Consider the following 21,467-nt stretch of genomic DNA (forward strand, 5'->3'; position numbering starts at 1 on the left):
TGTCGGTCTCTGTCGGTCGCTGTCGGTCTCTGTCGGACGCTGTCGGTCTCTGTCGGTCGCTGTCGGTCTCTGTCGGACGCTGTCGGTCTCTGTCGGTCTCTGTCGGTCGCTGTCGGTCTCTGTCGGACGCTGTCGGTCTCTGTCGGTCTCTGTCGGTCGCTGTCGGTCTCTGTCGGACGCTGTCGGTCTCTGTCGGTCTCTGTCGGTGTCTGTCTGTCGCTGTCGGTCTCTGTCGGTCTCTGTCGGTCTCTGTCGGACGCTGTCTGTCGCTGTCGGTCGCTGTCGGTCTCTGTCGGACGCTGTCGGTCTCTGTAGGACGCTGTCGGTCTCTGTCGGTCGCTGTCGGTCTCTGTCGGTCGCTGTCGGTCGCTGTCGGTCTCTGTCGGTCGCTGTCGGTCTCTGTCGGTCGCTGTCGGTCTCTGTCGGTCGCTGTCGGTCTCTGTCGGTCTCTGTCGGTCTCTGTCGGTCGCTGTCGGTCTCTGTCGGTCTCTGTCGGTCGCTGTCGGTCTCTGTCGGTCGCTGTCGGTCTCTGTCGGTCGCTGTCGGTCTCTGTCGGTCTCTGTCGGTCGCTGTCGGTCTCTGTCGGACGCTGTCGGTCTCTGTCGGTCTCTGTCGGTCTCTGTCGGTCTCTGTCGGACGCTGTCGGTCTCTGTCGGTCTCTGTCGGCCTCTGTCGGTCTCTGTCGGTCGCTGTCGGTCTCTGTCGGTCGCTGTCGGTCTCTGTCGGTCTCTGTCGGACGCTGTCGGTCTCTGTCGGTCTCTGTCGGTCTCTGTCGGACGCTGTCGGTCTCTGTCGGTCTCTGTCGGTCTCTGTCGGACGCTGTCGGTCTCTGTCGGTCTCTGTCGGTCTCTGTCGGTCTCTGTCGGACGCTGTCGGTCTCTGTCGGTCTCTGTCGGTCTCTGTCGGTCTCTGTCGGTCTCTGTCGGACGCTGTCGGTCTCTGTCGGTCTCTGTCGGTCTCTGTCGGACGCTGTCGGTCTCTGTCGGACGCTGTCGGTCTCTGTCGGTCGCTGTCGGTCTCTGTCGGTCTCTGTCGGTCTCTGTCGGACGCTGTCGGACGCTGTCGGTCTCTGTCGGTCTCTGTCGGACGCTGTCGGTCTCTGTCGGTCGCTGTCGGTCTCTGTCGGTCGCTGTCGGTCTCTGTCTGTCTCTGTCGGTCTCTGTCGGTCTCTGTCGGTCTCTGTCTGTCTCTGTCGGTCTCTGTCGGTCTCTGTCGGTCTCTGTCGGTCTCTGTCGGTCTCTGTCGGACGCTGTCGGTCTCTGTCGGACGCTGTCGGTCGCTGTCGGTCGCTGTCGGTCTCTGTCGGTCTCTGTCGGTCTCTGTCGGTCTCTGTCGGACGCTGTCGGTCTCTGTCGGTCTCTGTCGGTCGCTGTCGGTCTCTGTCGGTCGCTGTCGGTCTCTGTCGGTCGCTGTCGGTCTCTGTCTGTCTCTGTCGGTCTCTGTCGGACGCTGTCGGTCTCTGTCGGTCTCTGTCGGTCGCTGTCGGTCTCTGTCGGACGCTGTCGGTCTCTGTCGGTCTCTGTCGGTCTCTGTCGGTCGCTGTCGGTCGCTGTCAGTCTCTGTCGGTCTCTGTCGGACGCTGTCGGTCGCTGTCGGTCGCTGTCGGTCGCTGTCAGTCTCTGTCGGTCTCTGTCGGTCGCTGTCGGTCTCTGTCGGTCGCTGTCGGTCGCTGTCAGTCTCTGTCGGTCTCTGTCGGACGCTGTCGGTCGCTGTCGGTCGCTGTCGGTCGCTGTCGGTCTCTGTCGGACGCTGTCGGTCTCTGTCGGTCTCTGTCGGTCTCTGTCGGACGCTGTCGGTCGCTGTCGGTCGCTGTCAGTCTCTGTCGGTCTCTGTCGGTCGCTGTCGGTCTCTGTCGGTCGCTGTCGGTCTCTGTCTGTCTCTGTCTGTCTCTGTCGGTCTCTGTCGGACGCTGTCGGTCTCTGTCGGTCTCTGTCGGTCTCTGTCGGTCTCTGTCGGACGCTGTCGGTCTCTGTCGGTCGCTGTCGGTCTCTGTCGGTCTCTGTCGGTCTCTGTCGGTCGCTGTCGGTCTCTGTCGGTCTCTGTCGGTCGCTGTCGGTCTCTGTCGGTCTCTGTCGGTCGCTGTCGGTCTCTGTCGGTCGCTGTCGGTCTCTGTCGGTCGCTGTCGGTCTCTGTCGGTCGCTGTCGGTCTCTGTCTGTCTCTGTCTGTCTCTGTCGGTCTCTGTCGGACGCTGTCGGTCTCTGTCGGTCTCTGTCGGTCGCTGTCGGTCTCTGTCGGTCGCTGTCGGTCTCTGTCGGTCTCTGTCGGACGCTGTCGGTCTCTGTCGGTCTCTGTCGGTCGCTGTCGGTCGGGATTAAAAACTATCAAATAAGTACATTTATTTGGAGCTAAAAACACAAATTTACACAAATAAATGTGGAACATGTGAGGACCAGAGACCTGTGTGGGCTGTCGGCATGCTTCCCTGAACATGGCGCTGATGGGCTCTGACATCACACGGCTGCGACACAATCAGGCCACGTGCAACACAAAGCTCAGTGACCCGTGTCCGACAGTCAGAAAGACCACATTCAGCCTCTCGATCCGATTCTTCACATTTTAAACAGCACAGAATCCAGTTTTTTCACCTGCGATTTGGGCCTCGTCATCATGTGGTCAACCTCAGCCTCTTTTCGTTACCCGGACACATGTGGGTCGGCTCAGTATCACACTGACTGATGTGAACGGGCCAACAGAGAATCTGATCTGAGCAGCAAACTGAGCATTAAGGCCTGCAGTCTGAACTCAGTCTCTGTCTCAGATCCTCCATCTTTGAGCTCCTGCAGCTGAATAATGGTACAGTCCTCCTGATCCGAGGTTCTGGTGCCACCCAGCTTTCTCCTGCGTGACAGTAACCCTGCTTAATGATTCAGCTGGATAAATGTATCAAGAGACTGTGCAGATTTTGCATTTTCCTTCTGTTCCTCTGAATCAGGGACATCAAACCAGAGTCCTCGAGGGCCGCTGTCCTGAAGTTTTTAGATGTTCAGATTAAATGGATCTCTCCAAAAGATCGTTAAGTTCTGCACAAACCCGCTAAACCAGGTGTGTTGAAGCAGGGAAACATCTGCAGGACGGCGGCCCTCGAGGAGCAGAGTTTGACATCCCTGCTCTAAATGAAGCTCCTCCAGCACACAAAGATACTTGAAACACTTCAGAAGAATTTGAGGTTCTGTTTCAGTGCAATAAAAGCATAAAGAAGGCTGGAATTTATTTAATGCATCTCCAGTTGTCCCAGAGGGCAGCACAGTCAACTGTATCCTGTCCTCTGCTGCCCCCTGGTGGCTATAATAGTGTAAATAATTCAATTGAGTTTGTGTGCAGCAGGAATTCACCACAAGAAAACATCCAACACAGGCCACAGAACAAAAACAAGTAATTAAATTGGTGTAAAGTTATGTTGGGGTGGATAAATAATGATAGTTGTGAAAAAACGAACTAAAAAAGCTGGAAAACTGCTCAGAACGATGGATTAGACCAGAGTAAAGACAGGATTTAAGACTATGACGGAGGTTCACATTCCAGCAGGACGATGACCCTCAACTTACTGATAAAGCAGCTCTGGAGTGGTTTAAGGGGGAACGTTTAGATGTTTCAGTCAGAGCCCAAAACCTAATCCAGCTGGGAATCTGTGGCATGTCCAAAAGATTGCTGAACACCAGCAGAACCTGTCCAAACATCCCAGTGGCTCATAAAGACAAACCCTTACAGTCTTTAAGGGGGGTGAATATATAATTCTTTAAGCTTTTTTTTACTTTAGGGGGTGAATATATAGTTTTGCTCCACCTTTTTTTATCCACAACCTGGGTGAAAACCACTCTGCTCCTCCTGAATCTGAGGTTGGACCATCGGTCAGGAGCCTCCTCTCCGACACCCTGGAGTAAACTTTCCTGGGGAGGCTGAGTACTCGATGCCCCTGCAGTTGGAACAAACTCTCTGGTCCCTTTTTGTAAAGTGGGAACCAGCATCCCGGTCTGCCACTTCACAGGTGTTGTTCCAGACCTCCAAGCGACACCAAAGAACCTTTAGCATCTCGGGATGAACTTGAATGCTCTTGCAAAGGCTTCTGTCCCAACTGGGTCCCTCCGTTGGTCCCAGGATTGTCGTCTAGCAGCTCCTACACCACGCCTAAGACAATCCAAACTCTGTTCATGTGTCGTCCCACGATGGTGGAATGACCTACCGAGCGCTACCAGAACAGGGGCGTCCCTGTCTATCTTCAAGAAGCTCCTGAAAACCCAGCTCTTCAGAGAGCATCTCCTATCCCAGCACTTACCTTGTACTTCCCTCCCCCCTCTATCTCTGCACTTTATCTTTCTGCTCTTCCTTCTATGCCTGCACCCTATCTCTACTCTGTCCCCTCTGACAGAGTCGGACTCCTGGGTTCCTTCTATGGAGCTTATTGTTAGCTTTTTATAAAGCTGTTATATCTTCATTTGTAAGTCGCTTTGGATAAAAGCGTCTGATAAATACAGAAACAGAAACATAAACCTCGTCCATCCCTAGAGAAGCTCGGCCAAGACGATGGGCGGGTCTTAGGGATTGAGGGGCTGGATATTGGTATCATTGCCACCTTTTGTGTGGGAGACCAGGGTTCAAATCCCCTGCATGAAAGGTACTGTCTCCAGTAGGGGTGAGCAGAGAAACCCAGACGTCCCTGTCCCCGGCCACTTCCTCCAGCTCTTCCGGGGGGACCCCGAGGCGTTCCCAGGCCAGCCGAGAGACATAGTCTCTCCAACGTGTCCTGGGTCTTCCCCGGGTCTCCTCCCAGTGGGACGGGCCCAGAACACCTCACCAGGGAGGTGTCCAGGGGGCATCCTAACCAGATGCCACCTCATCTGACTCCTCTCAATGCGGAGGAGCAGCGGTTCTACTCCGAGCCCCTCCCGGATGACTGAGCTTCTCACCCTATCTCTAAGGGAGGAAACCGGTTTCCCGGAGGAAACCCATTTCGGCCGCTTGTATCTGCGATCTCCTTCTTTCGGTCTCTATCCACAGCTCCTGACCACAGGTGAGGATGGGAACATAGATTGACCAGTAAATAGAGAGATTCTCCTTCTGGCTCAGCTCCTTCTTCACAACGACGGGTCGGTTCAGAGCAACACTGCAGACGCCGTCAATCTCCCGCTCCATTCGTCCCTCACTGTGAACAAGACCCCGAGATACTGGAACTCCTCCACTTGGGGAAGGATCTCATGACCTGTAAGTCACTTTGGATAAAAGGGTAGAAGTGCCAAATGCCCCTTAAACAATATCCTCAGTTTGGGTGAACAGTTCTCCTCCCAGGTCACCATATGGTTTATATTTAACATCCTCGAGGCTAACGGAAGTCTACGGAAGTCTACATGACCGAATTCCTCCCAAACCCAAGGTTTAACCAGAGGCTGCAGCGCCTCGGTACCTGTCAGCTGCTTCAGGTGAACCCAGGACGACCCTTAAAGCCTGACTTTAAGGTCAGGCTCTGCCACACTGTGTGCAGTTCCTTATCATCCCATCACACGTTACCCTTCATGACACCCCAGGACTCAGACTGAGTCACAGACCTCCATTTCTAAGTCGTTTAATGTGTCAAACCTTCACCTTTACCTGAATTAAGCTTAATTTCATCCTCCTTAATCCAGGTGTAGATCATCCAGGGCCTCTTGGACAGTGAAGGGTTGTTGATCCTCCAGATATTTCCAGTGATCCGTTCCAACATGGAAGGCATTTTATAAATTAAATTTCCCTTTAATTGGTTCACAGTTTGAATCTGTGAACACTAGGGGGCGCCAGAGCTCATAAGAGGTGAAAATACTCCCGTTTCAGTCTACTGCTTTTTATATGTAGATCTATACAGTAAAACATGTCTCCCTACAGCGTTTCCTCCATTAACTTTGACTTTTCAGTTGATTGTAGACAGTATGAACTCAAGATATTTCACATTTTGTCTTTAGCCCAGGTTATAATTTGCCTTTTTTTAAAGCTACTTTTGATTTCACCTTCATATTTCACCTTAAAAACTGTTAAAAACTAAAAAGCTTGCTCTGTTTGGTGTCATTATTTTCAGCACAGCCTCACGTGGGTCATTTTTTTCATTTTGACAAACTTTATTAATACATTGGACCTAAAAACAAGTAGGAAAAAGTTCGATTTTTAGCCCATTTTTCCTGTCTTCCTGCAACATAACTGGCTGTAGATTCAACATGCGACGGGCCAGTAATATCTCCTGTGAAGGTGATGAGCAACACTTATGTGACGTCACACAAGTTTACTTTGGAAACCATGTTTCAGTTGGGAAACCAGAGGGATGACTAAATGTGTTTCTGCTAACTGCTTGTGTCTGGTGTGGATGTGACTGGATGTGTGTCATAGACCGCCGCAGGGAGGACCCTGCTCCAAAATGTAAATCCGTGGAAGTCAGTGGGAGCAGATTGTAAGAATTACTGTAATAAAAAAGAAACAAAGGCAGCATTGTCCTCCGTGCACACCCCCTTTTCTCTGAGTGGGTCGGTTGGATGTAGTCCAGTTACAGACGTCCTCTGTGAGAATCTGAGTAATAAAACCAGCTCTGAACATGTGTGAGAACTTCACGTCATTTCAGGGCAGTAATTATCTTCCACGTGCTCAGAAACACTCTCCAGGATTTACTACAGACTACTACAGGTTTCAGTTGAGCTCAGCCTTTGACTGCTTTACTCACTGATGACAGCCGTCCTGATTCATGGTCGTTGGGCCTGATTCTGTCACGATCCGTCCTGTTTCTGCATGTTTTGGGTTCTGTGCTCTGGTTCAGTTATTCCTCAGAACCTTAGTTTAGTCTCTTATTCCTCTGCTTCAGTCCTCAGATTCTGTTGTGTACTCTTGTTTCTTTTCATTACCCCTACATCCTGTTTTCTGTTACTTTCTGTCTTCTGTTTTCTCTCCTGCCTCTCAAGGCACCGCCTTCAGTTAAGTTTAAATAAAACCTCTGCCTGCCTTTGCCTCCACGTCTGAAAGTCCTGCGTTCGGCTTCTTACCTCAAGCTCAACATGAGGCGTGAAAGATTCGGTCCATCTTCTTTCGGACCGTCCCTGGTTCAAATGGCACATTTCCAAGAGGCTCAGGTAACACCTTTGGTCAAAAAGCAGACTCAGAACCCTGGTTACAACTGGCCAGTTTCACCTGGTGGATTCCTGTCTAATGTTATCAGACGGGCCTCAGACTTCCTCTTACAGAACAGCCTTTTTTCAGTCTGGCCACTTCTCTGAGGCCCTGAAGGCGTCAGTCTTTATCTTCTCTGACGTCTCTGCAGCTTTTGGCGCAGTAACCAACCGCATCCTTCTATCTGCATCCTTCTATCTGCATCCTTCTATCTGCATCCTTCTATCTGCATCCTTCTATCTGCATCCTTCTATCTGCATCCTTCTATCTGCACCCTTCTATCCGCATCCTTCTATCTGCATCCTTCTATCTGCATCCTTCTATCTGCATCCTTCTATCTGCATCCTTCTATCCGCATCCTTCTATCCGCATCCTTCTATCTGCATCCTTCTATCTGCATCCTTCTATCTGCATCCTTCTATCCGCATCCTTCTATCCGCATCCTTCTATCTGCATCCTTCTACCTGCATCCTTCTATCTGCATCCTTCTATCTGCATCCTTCTATCCGCATCCTTCTATCTGCATCCTTCTATCTGCATCCTTCTATCCGCATCCTTCTATCTGCATCCTTCTATCTGCACCCTTCTATCTGCATCCTTCTATCTGCATCCTTCTATCCGCATCCTTCTATCTGCATCCTTCTATCTGCATCCTTCTATCTGCATCCTTCTATCCGCATCCTTCTATCTGCATCCTTCTATCTGCATCCTTCTATCTGCATCCTTCTACCTGCATCCTTCTATCCGCATCCTTCTATCTGCATCCTTCTATCTGCATCCTTCTATCTGCATCCTTCTATCTGCATCCTTCTACCTGCATCCTTCTATCTGCATCCTTCTATCTGCATCCTTCTATCTGCATCCTTCTATCTGCATCCTTCTATCTGCATCCTTCTATCTGCACCCTTCTATCCGCATCCTTCTATCTGCATCCTTCTATCTGCATCCTTCTATCTGCATCCTTCTATCTGCATCCTTCTATCCGCATCCTTCTATCCGCATCCTTCTATCTGCATCCTTCTATCTGCATCCTTCTATCTGCATCCTTCTATCTGCATCCTTCTATCTGCATCCTTCTATCTGCATCCTTCTACCTGCATCCTTCTATCTGCATCCTTCTATCTGCATCCTTCTATCTGCATCCTTCTATCTGCATCCTTCTATCTGCATCCTTCTATCTGCATCCTTCTATCTGCATCCTTCTATCCGCATCCTTCTATCTGCATCCTTCTATCTGCTCTCTTTGAGGTAATAAGCAAGGCACACTCCTGGTTTGAATCCCACTTTTCTGAGCGTTCTTTTAGTGCATAATCAAGGACAGACGTGCACACCAGACCCCCGTTTCTCAGGGTTCGGTGCTGGGACCCCTGTTTGTTACGGTATCTCCTTGAATTGAGCTCTAAGGAACCTCATCTGGTTCTGCCCCCCCCAACAAACGAGGCAGTCTCTGTCCAGATTGTTCTTATTTATTGGAACCAGCCACCAAATGCACTCTCTAAAACTCATCTCCTCAGAGAAAGCCTCCTCTCCCGACCTCTCTTACACCGTAACACACCCAACGAAAACCTCAACCAGTACTTCGTCCTTTTAATGATGCTTAAAGTCGACATATTCTGCCCTTTTTAACAATTTGACACATTTTTCTGGGGTCAAATTCAACTCAAATGTGAAATTTTAATGTTTTTCTTACTTGCTGGAGGTTTTTTTTTAATTTTCTGATTTATTCTCATATTTGGGGATTTTTCAACCTACAAAGATCTCTTCAATCTGACACATAATGAGCAAAAACAACAGAAATAAAAACAGCTTAATGGCTACAAGGTGAGATCAGGTCCAAATGTTCAAAATAAAATCCTTTTATTTGCATCTGCTCAGATGTTATTTTCATTAACTTGCTGTATTTTTCATTTGAGCTATGAGCTCTCTTATAATTTAATAGCCTTTTCTTCTATTTCTGTGTAAATTCATGATGTTTTTGTACATTAATTAACCTCAGAACAGACATGGTGTCAGCAGTTTAAATGATTTACTGAGTTACAGCCGTTGACAGCGTTTCCTTTAGCTGTTGGACACATGGAAATAATGATGCATCTTCTATTAAAATGCAGCCGTAATGTACAGTATGTCACAATTACAACGTCTGAGACAGACTTTCCATGTGTGGGTTTATTGCACGAGGTGCTCCGAGAATTAAGATGGCACAGATCATTTCCTCCCAGATCTGGAACCAATTCACCGGCCAGCCGCTGGTGTGTTGGTGTTACATCAACCTATCACTCAAGATATCGTTTTATATGTGTCAGATATAACAACTCTTTGGTTTTAGCATTTATCTGACGTACTTTTAACCCAAATTACGACATGTTTTTGGTCGTTTTGGGGGGGGGGGGGTCAGCTGGCTTCTTAATATCAAATAGATCAGCTGCAGAAGACAAAAAGCAACAACTTCTCATCAAATTTAGCTTCAGTCTCTCAGAAATGTGGACGTTGCCGTTCATCTGGCTTTAAAACTCTGTCCGTGTTTGACCTCAGATCACGAACCCCATCGCCGTGGGAGACGCGTCACATCTGGAAAGCCTCCCACACTGGCCTGTGCTGTTGAGTAACTGCCGACACGCTGCAGGAGAGCTTCAGCCCCCCCCCGCTGAACCAGAACTCAACTTATTTATCAGTTCTTCTTATGATGTGAACAATGAACAAAAGAGCTAAGTGTCACAGTGAAGGCCACCAGCAGAGAAACATCACGAAACTCTGCAGCTCGGCAAACAAATCCTTTATGATGCCTGTAAAAAAAGGCACTCACTCCACCTTTGCTCCATTTTCCGGCTCAAATTGAACCCGTAATTTATTCCCAGGCTAAACGTTCACATTCTCCAGAATCAAAACTAATGTACAGCTCATAAAACAAGAATATTTGTTCTGTTTGTCAGTTTTTTTAAATGTTCCCAACATGAAATGTTGTGTTTTCCATCAGTTGAATTGGAGGGAACAACCGAGCGTGCGTAGTGTGGTCAGCAGGTGGCGCTACAAGCTGCTCGCTTACTGGAAACCAAACTTTTAGGGAAGAAGACACAAACAAAACCAGAGAAAAATCGTCTGGATGGGGGCAGATGTTGCTCTAAAACCTGTTTATACCTTTCAGTAATGTTGGAGCCTTTCCAGATGTTCAGGTTTCCAGTTCCGGTTTGATAAAATCCTCCAGCAATCATCCATCTACCTCCGGCTCGCTGTTCAGCATGTGGGTCTTCTACAGCCTCCACCAAGCCTAACAGACTGCCATGTTTCTCAGGAAATGTTCTTATTATCTTCTCTGTGTGGGTTGTTTGGTCCAGACTGGACCAAATCTAAATGGTTAGAAGGTGTAACTGCAGCATTTCACTTTGCTAATTGTGTGAAAGACCAGAAAGAAAATGAACAGCCTGTAAAAGTAAAGCAGCCAGAGTGGTTCAGCCGGTGCTTAATTCCTTCCCAGTACACTCCCCTCCCCTCCTGGGAGGCTGCAGTCTGTTTATAAAGCAGCAGCAGCAGAGCGGCGGAGGACGGAGCTGCTGGCAACATCTGCAGAGAACAGCTGCTCGCTCACGGCTGCAGGATGCACATCTTGGCTCTCCTCTGGACACTCGGCTTCCTGCTGAAGGAGGCGCAGGCATGGGGCTACAGAAATGGAATATTTCACAATTCTATATGGCTGGGTAAATATATCTGTTTGTCTTGCTGGAAATTGCAGAACTTTGTTACTCAGCTTGACTTTTCCTTCCTTTTCTCTCATGTTCTGGTTGGAATGAAGTTGAGAATCCAATCTAGACACGAAGCACCTAGAACTGTTTTGTGTGCGTAATCGCTGCTGATTTTCTGGTTTGTTTCACTTTTTTAAGCTACTTTTTCAGTGCTTGTCTGTTTTATGACCACTGTTTGGATTTAAAGGCACATTGTCAGGAGAAACAAAGACTAAACGCACAGGAGTCCGGCTGCTTGTGCCAAACAGCATGTTTACGACCTGGCTGTGCTGCAAAAGGACCGTAAACAAGTGGAAATGACTTCATCTTAGGGCTCTGCAAACTCTCCAGACCCTCAGAAAACACCATGCAACACTGAATGCTTCTATTCTCTCAGAAAATCATGTTCCGCGTGTGTTTTTGAAAATATTGGTGAAATAATATGAAGATCACAGCTTATAGGTGTTAAGATTTGACTCAGACAAGCTGCTGACTTTCCCAAACAGACACCTTCAACTCTAACTTCATCCTTTTTTAATTTAATGAGGTAAAAATGCAGGTTTTATTTTGATAAATGGTTTGACTTGGATGTGTCAAGATGCACTCCAGAAGCTGTTAATCTTCAACCAACTGCTGCCAATAAACGAATTCCATGGCCCTGAAATGATTTGCCACCTGAGAACTAGATTTTAACACTATGCAGTTATAACTTTCATTTAGCCATCAATAATACTCTCACATATATCTGTAAATATGTAAGTCAACTGAAGTCATTTGTGCTAAAATCCAAGAGAATAAAAGATTTAAACTTTCGCCCACTTTTCTGTTGCTGAAAATACTTTTTTATAATATCAACAAGTCAAAATTTCAGCACTTTGTTCAGCTGTAAATTGAAAGAAAAACATTATTGGTTAATAAGGAAATTCCAAACTTATATTTCACTGGATTCCACTCATTGAATAAACGAGCTGTACATGCATGTTGATTCCAGCACATTGTAAAGAGGGAGGTTGAATACATAAATTTAAAATAGCTAATCAAGTTTTAACACATTTGAAGTAGTTCCTGTTTGCAGTGAAAGTGGTTTAAACAGTATCTAAACTTTTTCAAAGTACAGAAAAGAATCAACAGCTCCTCAGACTGAATGTTTCCTAAATCAGTGGTAAAATACTGTGGTGGTGCTTTAAATATCAACATGGCTGAAGAGCTCAGTTAGTGACATTATTAATGTGAAAGTAAAGAATGAAGCGTTTCAATTTCTTTCACTATGGGACTGTTTCTATCTCAGTCGTGGTGAAATCTGGGCTAAATGTTAATATTATCTTCAAATGGACATTGAGAAAACTTTAAACTCTCACTTATGCAGTTAATTTTGCACAATATTAGCCATGACATCCACAAACCATCTATTTTTAGCATATCTTAACATCTTTTCAACCAAAAATATACTTAGTGGGGTTTGGCTTTGATGCCACTTATCTATGAATATGCTAATCTGGCCATGTTTACATTTCTGCCCACTAGCGGTGGCTAGCAGCTAGTGCTAGCTGGGCTAAATCTGTTTGCTAGCACCCATTTGATTGGCTGGGTCCACTTACAGCTAACTAGCAGCTAGTTGCTACACCGGGTCAGTCCAATTGTACAGGTCAAGACCTGGTTAACTCACAAGCAGTTAGCATCACTCTCTTTTAGCCGCTGGCTGCAGCTAGCCGCAAGCTAACAAATAGCTTTTTCTTCACATTTCAATAGTTTGTCACCAAGCTTGCAAAACAGCCCTGACCTCAAATATTCTACTTGGAACAAACTACTTGATCTCAACTTTCTGAAATTGTTGGTCTTATTCTGCAGATTCAAAACAGAAATTCTCTCCCAAAGTGTTGTTTTTGCTAATGATAGGCCTTGTAACACCAGAAAAAAAAAATCAAGGTTAAAATTTAAATTTTAAGTAAAAGGGATTTACATTTTTTTAATCTATGAAAATGACTCTGTTAGGTGGACGAAAGGATGAAAGGCAGTGAGCACGTGGGTTTGATTAGTGTAGAAACATTCATCAAACAGGTTGAAAAGATCAAAATAACTGCTTTTGGCTAATCTTGAGTGTATCCTGCCAAGTTTTGCAGTCATGCATGTGTTAAGCCAAAGCAGGATCAGTCGAGGACTCCATGTTGAGAGGACCAGTGACTACTGAAAAATAAAAAAAACAGTCAGTCTCTCTGAGTTTAGTTCTGGACCTTAAACACGTAGCTGGGATGAAAGCGACTGTGAGAGTCGCCCTCAGCAGCTCATGCTAATTTTTCTGTTTTCCCTCTCTGCAGAACAAGCAGCTGGAGTTTACCACCGGGAGTCGCGCAAAGGGAGATACCAGCTGACATATAAAGAGGCCAAGGCTGTCTGCAAATACGAGGGAGGAAAGTTGGCCACTTATGAACAACTGGAGGCAGCGCGTCAAATAGGTCTGCAGCTCAGTTCTTCTGTCATCCTAACACTGGTTCCCTCAAGCCACAGCGAGCTGTTTGATCTGTTAGCCTGATGTTGTTTCATGCACATCATTAATCCATTCCTCCTGATGCTTGTGTTGAGCTCGTCTTTTTCTCCTGTAAAACACTTTCAGCATCAGGTTTGCGGACAGGACTCTGATATAACACGACTTATAACTGCAGGAATGCTTTTAACATGCAGGGAGGGGTTAAAGGTTAATGTGAAGCAGTGAGTCAAACTCATCTTTTTCCACGAGTCCTTCACTGCTGCACGACTGGCAAATTTTAAACATCCCTCAAGTGCTGTAAAAGCCTGTTAACACCTTCTAGGATGGGAAAAATCCCTGTTTCTGTGTCACTCAAACTGAATCCAGCTTCTAACTATGGCTGCCTCCCTGTCTGAGGTTACAGCCGAGCTTCCCCACACCAGGCGGCTCAAGACGCCCCTCTTTTATCCATCTGTTCTGCTGATTCTTATCTAAACTCCGAGCATCTCCACAAATAAGAAGAACTAAATATTGCAGTGGTTACCAGCAGGCTTTTATCCACAGGCCTGTTTGTAGGAGATGAAAGGAAGCTTCTGAACAGCATGTGGTTGGGTTGTAGAAGCAAAAAAACGGTCTTTTTTTCTCTTTTTCAGGCTTCCATGTGTGTGCTGCGGGATGGTTTGACAGAGGACACGTTGGCTACCCCATCGTCAAAGCTGGCACCAACTGTGGGTTTGGTAGAGTCGGCATCATTGATTACGGACACAGACTGAACAAAAGTGAGAAATGGGATGTTTACTGCTACAACCCAAACTGTGAGTACAACTTTTACTTTAATGTTGTCAGTAAATAATGTAACAATGCATTTGGTTAAGGACACAACAAAATCACAGAAACAATCTCGAAGAAACTAAAAACAACGTAAAACGGGACAGCTTTGGATAGTCTTGATTTTATACCAAGAAGAAGAAATTCAGTTTTGTAGTTTAGATAAAACAATTTTGAAGAAAACAAGGATTTTAATTCATTAGGCAGTGGGTAGAAGTGGGTTTACTGGAGAGACGGAGCTGGGTGTCATCCATGAATGCTATATTATAGGAAAATATTTTAAAGGGGAATGAGGTAAATGTTGAAAAGAAGGGGCTCAGGATTGAGCCCTGGGGTACACCTGTAGTAACGGGGGAGGGCTGAAGTGACATAGACCAAAGTTGGCGTATGTCACTTCAATGTAAGTGTAAATATCTGAGAAATAACTCCTCATGGTTTATTTACTGATTTATTTCCTCCTTTAGCAGCAGCTAACGCTAACAGCTTAGCTAATGAAGATGACGTACACCAACTTCTAAGGAGTTACTGCTGTTCCTCTCTGAAAGATGAACATTATTGTTCCCACATTACTTTGTTAGCTGAAGCTTTCTAGTTGAACGGTTCTGTTCTGTAACTCAGACAACCTGCAGCTGTGTTTAAGGTGTGTTTCCAACACAACACCGGTCCTCTCCTCACTCTCGCTGCTACATTGAACGTCGTGTACCGCTCTCGGTGTGTTAGCCTTACATCATCGGCATGTTTCTGATAAAGATGGAGGTCTCCAGGTAATTGTTTAATGAGGTTAATATATCCAAAATGTTTAAACGCAGTAATTAACGGTGCACATGCATTACTACGAGTTACGCTGTGCACATCTCCGGCTTGGTCCATCACTGTTGATGAGAAAGCATTGTTTGCTAGCATCTGCTGCTAACTTACAGCTAACTGCTAGTTTACAGCTAACTGCTAACTTACAGCTAACTGCTAGTTTACAGCTAACTGCTAACTTACAGCTAACTGCTAACTTACAGCTAACTGCTAACTTACAGCGAACTGCTAACTTACAGCTAACTGCTAAACTGTTTCCCTCTGGGATCAATAGAGTAATTATCTGTATCTGACCTCAGAAAACTGTGTTAAATTCATTAAAAGAGCAGAATATGTCACCTTTAACATCACTGCTCACAAGAAACAATCGACTCGAGTCAGTTCCCTGATATTGAACTGATCTCACACAGCACTTTATGGTTGGTATTTCGCACACCAGCAAATTAGGAAAAAATTCACTTTCTTTGAGGCCTGTCTGTTTCTGAGCAGCAAACTCTGTTAGATGTGATTACTCAGATACATCTAAGCAAAGAAAATTATAAGTATATGATGCAAATATGACCCCAGCACATGTAAATGAGAACATTCACTTACAATCCTCTGTAATCTTCTTCAATACAACCACAAAACAGTAATAAACACTTTAACTACACCCACTTACGTGACTTTTAAGGCTTCATCTTGTCAGTGTTGACAAATAACTCACAACAATTGCAAAATTAACCTCATATCTGGTTAATTTTTGTCGAGAAGCTGCATTTGTTTGCATCACACGGTGATGGTGAGATCTGGAAACCGTAGTAAATCAGTGAATCAGACAGCTTCTTCTGTTTAGGTCTGGTTCTGGTTTAGGAACATCCAGGATGGAGAGAGTTAAATCCTAATGGGCTCAACGTGTAATACACACAAACCTGCTCTAATATTTACACTCTGGAAGGAGATTCTGCTTAAAGAGAGCTCATAGAGGCTGTAAATGTTTGGCCCAAGGGAGCAGAAGAACAGAGAACCGATTCAGCTGATTGTTAATACAAAAGCTATCAACACATGGGGCACATTTCAGTGTTTATCTACTTGAAGTGGGAGTGGAGGAGTAATAATGGTGTTTGTGTAACTGAAACTCTGATACACAGCAGCTTAAAATAGTCGGAGTCCCAGTGGAGCAGGCCTCAGCCAACAGGTTAAGAACCGTCATAAAGCCTGAGGCGCCACAGACTCACTCAGGAAGCTGTCGGCACTGACCGATGGTGAAGATAACTTCACCCTCCTTTATCCTGACTCAAAACCACGTCTCAGGCCCACCCTGTGAGTTATCGAGGTTGGACCAAGAATAAACCGGCAGGATAAGATGTTGGTGGAACAGATAACTAAAACACAGCCGCCACACCCGACTGTTCGCTGCCGGATTCATCTTTTAGCCTTTTTCAGTCCGCTGTTTGAGGCTTTTTGTGCTCATGAACCCCTTCATTAACCCTACTAAGGACCAAGATCTTGTTGAAACGTTCACTTCCTGCTCAGCTTCGGCCTTCAGACACAATTAAACAGATTTATGACTGCGACCACCGTCCAGTTTCTGAAGCAGTCCATATGTTTACATGACAAGAGGGCGTATGTGAAGGCAGCAGAGAAATTTCCAAGACTTTGGTGTGAAATGTTCTAAAAGAGCTGAAATATTTGAGCTTATTTCCATGTTGGTGTGAAACAGAACTGAGGAGCTAACTGAGGCTTCATCTGTGAGTCAGAGACGGTGAGATTACAACTTGTGTCTCTGATAAATAACGAACAGGGTCGTAATGTTCTGTATTTCCTGTGTTCCTCAAACTGCTGCTGAACAAACTCATCTCTGAGTTTTCCATTTTAGAGCGCTGGGAACTCTCTGTAGATCTGAGACATTTTGGCTCAGCTTTAATCTTGTGATGGACGTTTTGGAAGGATCTAACCGGTGGCGCACTCTGGTGGGAAGTCGGTGTAACTGCATCATCTCACAGGCTTCACCTGTGCCTGTGATAGGATGAAATATGCTAATTTACTGGTCAAACACAGAAAATATCCCCAGCTTTACTTTGTCAAACAGCTGCTGAAACTGTAGAATAAACTCATTTATAACTTATACAGTACTGATGGTTGTAGTTCGGGTTTCCTTCAGTTCATCCCTTCAAGGCAGCTGAGCTGAGCCACAATGCTTCCAGCCTCCTTTGTTCCTTTTGCCTCTTGGTGCTGAAGACACCAGAACATCTGCCCAAAGAAGGCCTCCTAACAAATACAAGTGATCCCAAAGAACACAAAGAGCTGCAACATCCCTCTTTCTCTTTCTGGATAGAAAACCCTTAAAAAGCCCTTAAAAACATGCCATCAATGGGCCTGATTCTTAACTGACCTCCTGAGGGGGTTCCAAAGAAAAAAATAATGTGTTTTCTCACCAAATCTCTCATTTTTCTGACAGCTAAGGAGTGCGGTGGAGTTCTGACCGACCAGCAGAAGCTCATTCAGTCTCCCGGGTTCCCTGACGAGTATCAGGACGGGCAGATCTGCTACTGGCACATCAGGGCCCGTCTGGGTCAGAGGATCCACCTCCACTTCCTGGAGTTTGACGTGGAGGACGACACGTCGTGTCTCGCAGATTACCTGGAGGTGTACGACAGCTACGACGACGTGTCGGGCTTCGCTGGGAGGTGAGGATCTCCCTGCTTCATCACTGCAGCCGTTAGCCAGCGCTGTGTCTTGCTAACTGTCCCATGAGAATTTCACATTAAGGAACATTATTCTGAGCTCATCTCGTTCCTCAGCACCACGGTTCAGTGTCTCCTCTGAAGATCAGTTTCTTTTTTTCCTCTCCTGCCTTCATCTGATCAACTTTTAGCCAAACGACACCACAGAACCAACATGGACCGTATCGCAGGGGGATTCTTACATTGTGGCGCTTTAATACGAGATAATTTACCTTCACATTCTCTGAAAAGCTTCACTTCACATTTAGAGAATTCAACCAGCTCGTATTGGGATATTACTTTAATTTAACATAACAATCGGGTTGTTTCCCTCTCCTCCCGCTGTGGATCCAGCTGTTTCTCCTTTGTATTCTCCTTAAATGCAATAGTTCAGCACATGAGGTCGCCTGGTTCCCATCTTGTCTTTTATAGCAGTGCTTCTCAATCCTGGTCCTCAAGGCCCTGCATGTTTTCCTGATTCAGAGGAATGGGTCGGGTCTTTAAGCTCTGCAGAACGCTGAGGACGACCCAATCTTCAAGAAGCTCCTGAAAACCCAGCTCTTCAGAGAGCATCTCCTATCCCAGCACTTACCTTGTACTTCCCTCCCCCCTCTATCTCTGCACTTTATCTTTCTGCACTTCCTTCTATGCCTGCACCCTATCTCTACTCTGTCCCCTCTGACAGAGTCGGACTCCTGGGTTCCTTCTATGTAGCTTATTGTTAGCTTTTATAAAGCTGTTATATCTTCATTTGGATAAAAGCAGCTGCTAAATACAGAAACATAAACATAAACATTCCTCTGAATCAGGGGTGCTGGAGCAGGAAAACATGGAAAACATGCAGGGCCTTAAGACCAGGGTTGGGAAACACTGATTTATAGGAAGTTTCTAACATTCATGTCCAATCTATTGTGGATTTGATCAATTTCTCTGATTGTGTTCCAGCTGCTTTCAACCCCTCATCAATAAGCACATCTGGATTTAACTGTTTGGACTCTACTTTTTTAATTTTGCACTTGTTTCTAAGCTAGTTTTTTAATCCAAGGTCTCAGAAAAGGTAAATATATGGTAAACTGCAGGCTTACATTGTCTCAAACAGTATTTCTGTTCCTGGTTTCAAGTCGAGCCGCAGCACAGAAACAGATGTTTTAGATAAGCTGCTTTTTTCAGTGGATCCTGGTTGTTCTGGTACTTTTGGACCATAGATCACAACATTATTTAACACCTGGGATGCTTTCAGTCTCATCCCTCAGACGACAGTTAGATTAGGTCCTCAGTTTACCTGTGGGGCACCTTAAGGCTTCATTATTAAAAAGCACAGCTGATGATTTACAGATTTATCCTCTGATTCAAAGTAACAGTGGTAGTGTTTTTGTGTTTTTCTGGTTTAGTTTTGTGTTCTTGTTTCTAGTCTTAGTTTCCATGAGCTTCATCATCATTCCCAGTTCCCTGTCAGTCTCCAGTTCCTCACCCATCTCCAGTGTTGATTATCCTCAGGTGTCTTTGCTCAGTAATCACTTCCTCCCCAGCGTTTCGTCTCCTGGGTTCCTCTCCTTCTTTATCAGATCCGCACCGTCATGCTCGCCGTATCCTCCTTGTTGTTCTCTCGTTGTTTCCTCCCACAGTTTAGTTTCGTCAGTTTTCTTGTGCATTTTCCAGTTTTTTTCCAGCTGTGATTTAGATTGTTGGAATAAAACCTTCTGGGTCCTTCCTTCCTGCTCCTGCGTCTCTGGACAGGCAGTAACTGTCTTTGGGATCGTGGCCGGAGTTAAACGCTCGTAATCTCAACAAAAAGAAGAAGGAAATGGTTGTCTTTGAACAATCTGCTTTCTGTCACCTGGCTGCGAAGGAACCGACCTTCGATCGTACATCCAGCCGAGCTTTTTCCAGTTAAGACTCCCCAGTAAAGCGAGGACCGACATCACTTTATTCAGAGTAATTCAGGCTTTTATGACCTCTCGTTTGGGTTGTAATTCTTTGAATGCTGGTGCTGATCAGCCGTTTGCAGGCTGTTCATCACAGGACGGCGGCCCCTTACCTGTCTGAGCTTTTGAAGCCTCACGCTCCACCCAAAGCACCGGGGTCTTTGAATCTGTTGGCTTAGGACCACCTGAGATCCAGGCTAAAGGGTGGAGGTGATGGAGTCTTTTCGGCTGAGGCTCCTAATCTTTGGACCAGCCTAACTTTTCACATCAGAGCAGCTCAGACCTTCAGTGGTTTTAAACCCATATTCCTTCTTGCTGGCTTTTGGACCGGGCTGAGTGGCAGATCTTGGCTTTTATCATGCAAACACTGAGCCTCATTCTTTGATATCTTTGAGACTTTTCTTTAATTTGTAAATAAAGTGCGTGAAAAGGGCTTGAGAACAGATTTTTAGGCCTTTCTTTACCATACTCTGAGGCAGTTTAAACCCCTGCATCCTCCACACTGCAGGATATTTTCATGAATACTGATTAAATTTGCTGCATCTCTTTTTATTTAATCTGTCTCCAGGTTCTGTGGCGATTATTTACCCGATGACATCATCAGTACAGGTGAGCGTGCCTCTTAATTCTACATAAAAAGGCAAAAGCAAAGAAATGAATCTGTATCACTGATGGTGCTTAGATAAACATAAAGTAAATAAGAATGCTCTTTTGTCTTTGTTTAATTTTGGCTTAAATGGCTTTCCATACACTCCAGCAAAGCTTTTGTTGTTTTTACAGGAAACGTGATGACGCTGAAGTTTCTCTCGGATGCTTCCGTCACCGCCGGCGGCTTCCAGTTACAATACGTCGCCCTGAACACGACACACAGCTTGTACTGATGTTTTTCTCAAACTGCTGCTGCTGTTTTCATGTCGTCGGTTATCTCAGTGTCTGTATGGATGAGTCATTAAAGGAAGAATTCTGGGAATAAAACAAGGTGGAATTTTGTGCTGTTGAAAATAAATGCAGTGCTCAGTGTAGCTTAATGCTAAATAAATGGTTTAAATGGTTAATAAATGGTGGTTTGTGGTTATTTTGAGTTGACTTTCACACTAAAATGCGCTCTCACAGCAACAGCAAACATAGGAGGTGTCTTTGGTGATGATTTATTAGGATAAATCTCTGGTTTCAGTCTGATTTCAGTTTCTTTTGTCACCCAGGAGAGTTTTTTCACATCACATTTCCAGCAGCTGTAAATGACTGAATGTTTTCCTGCAGATTTAGTAAAATAATCAAGATTTGTTTTGGAGATTAGGACCTATTCTGTTTGATTACATCATCAATATCATTATTTTTGTTCATTTTATGCTTTTGTGTAGAAGATATTTGGCAGCTTGGCCACGTTCAGAGTAATCTGCGCCTACATTAGGCAGATTCACCTGTTACTGAAACAAATCTGGGGTTGGAAAACAGAGCCTTCGTTTAAGTTGTGATGTTCATCTTTTATTTTACACATCTGAAGTGTAGATTCAGTCCGAATCAACGTCATTTTAAATAGATACTTTATTTTATCTGTTAATATACATCATATTTGCATTTCAGGGCAACGTAAATACTTAACCCAGCCAGATGTCTTTTCTTTTAATCACATTTACAGGAATAATAATTGCAATAATATTTTTTCTGCAAAATATTTGATATTTTTAATAAGAATTTGTATTATTATTAACGCTTTGATCAAATAAATGTGTTTTATAATAACTGTTGTGTTAAACATGAACTTATTGTTTGTACTTTATCATAAAAACAGTATTTGTAGTAGTTTTAGTACCAGTGACAGGAGAATTTGTAGTGGGCCGTTGCTTTTCTCCTTATAAGGTAAAGTGGGCGGTCCTGAGCGTGACGTGATGAGGTCAGAGGTAA

General features: G+C 45.3%; 1 protein-coding gene across 1 annotated transcript; it reads left to right on the top strand.

Moving 5' to 3' along the window:
- The first annotated feature begins 10,663 nt into the window (after positions 1-10,663).
- tnfaip6 (tumor necrosis factor, alpha-induced protein 6) lies at positions 10,664-20,654 on the top strand. The gene is made up of 6 exons (XM_072397763.1): positions 10,664-10,809; positions 13,149-13,286; positions 13,951-14,112; positions 17,373-17,601; positions 20,131-20,171; positions 20,343-20,654. Exons 1-6 carry the CDS (start codon positions 10,710-10,712, stop codon positions 20,441-20,443), a joined length of 771 nt encoding a protein of 256 aa, XP_072253864.1. The 5' UTR covers positions 10,664-10,709; the 3' UTR covers positions 20,444-20,654.
- The last annotated feature ends 813 nt before the right edge of the window (positions 20,655-21,467 follow it).

The sequence above is a fragment of the Leuresthes tenuis genome, unplaced genomic scaffold (genome assembly GCF_036924035.1).
Source record: "Leuresthes tenuis unplaced genomic scaffold, fLeuTen1.0.hap1 SCAF_12, whole genome shotgun sequence".
NCBI classification, from domain to species: Eukaryota; Metazoa; Chordata; class Actinopteri; order Atheriniformes; family Atherinopsidae; genus Leuresthes; species Leuresthes tenuis.

Coding starts and splice junctions, on each gene's coding strand:
- tnfaip6 (XM_072397763.1), top strand. CDS start 10,710: ATGCACATCTTGGCTCTCCTCTGGACACTCGGCTTCCTGCTGAAGGAG. Junction 17,602..20,130: donor GTGTCGGGCTTCGCTGGGAG/GTGAGGATCTCC, acceptor ATCTGTCTCCAG/GTTCTGTGGCGATTATTTAC. Junction 20,172..20,342: donor CGATGACATCATCAGTACAG/GTGAGCGTGCCT, acceptor TTGTTTTTACAG/GAAACGTGATGACGCTGAAG.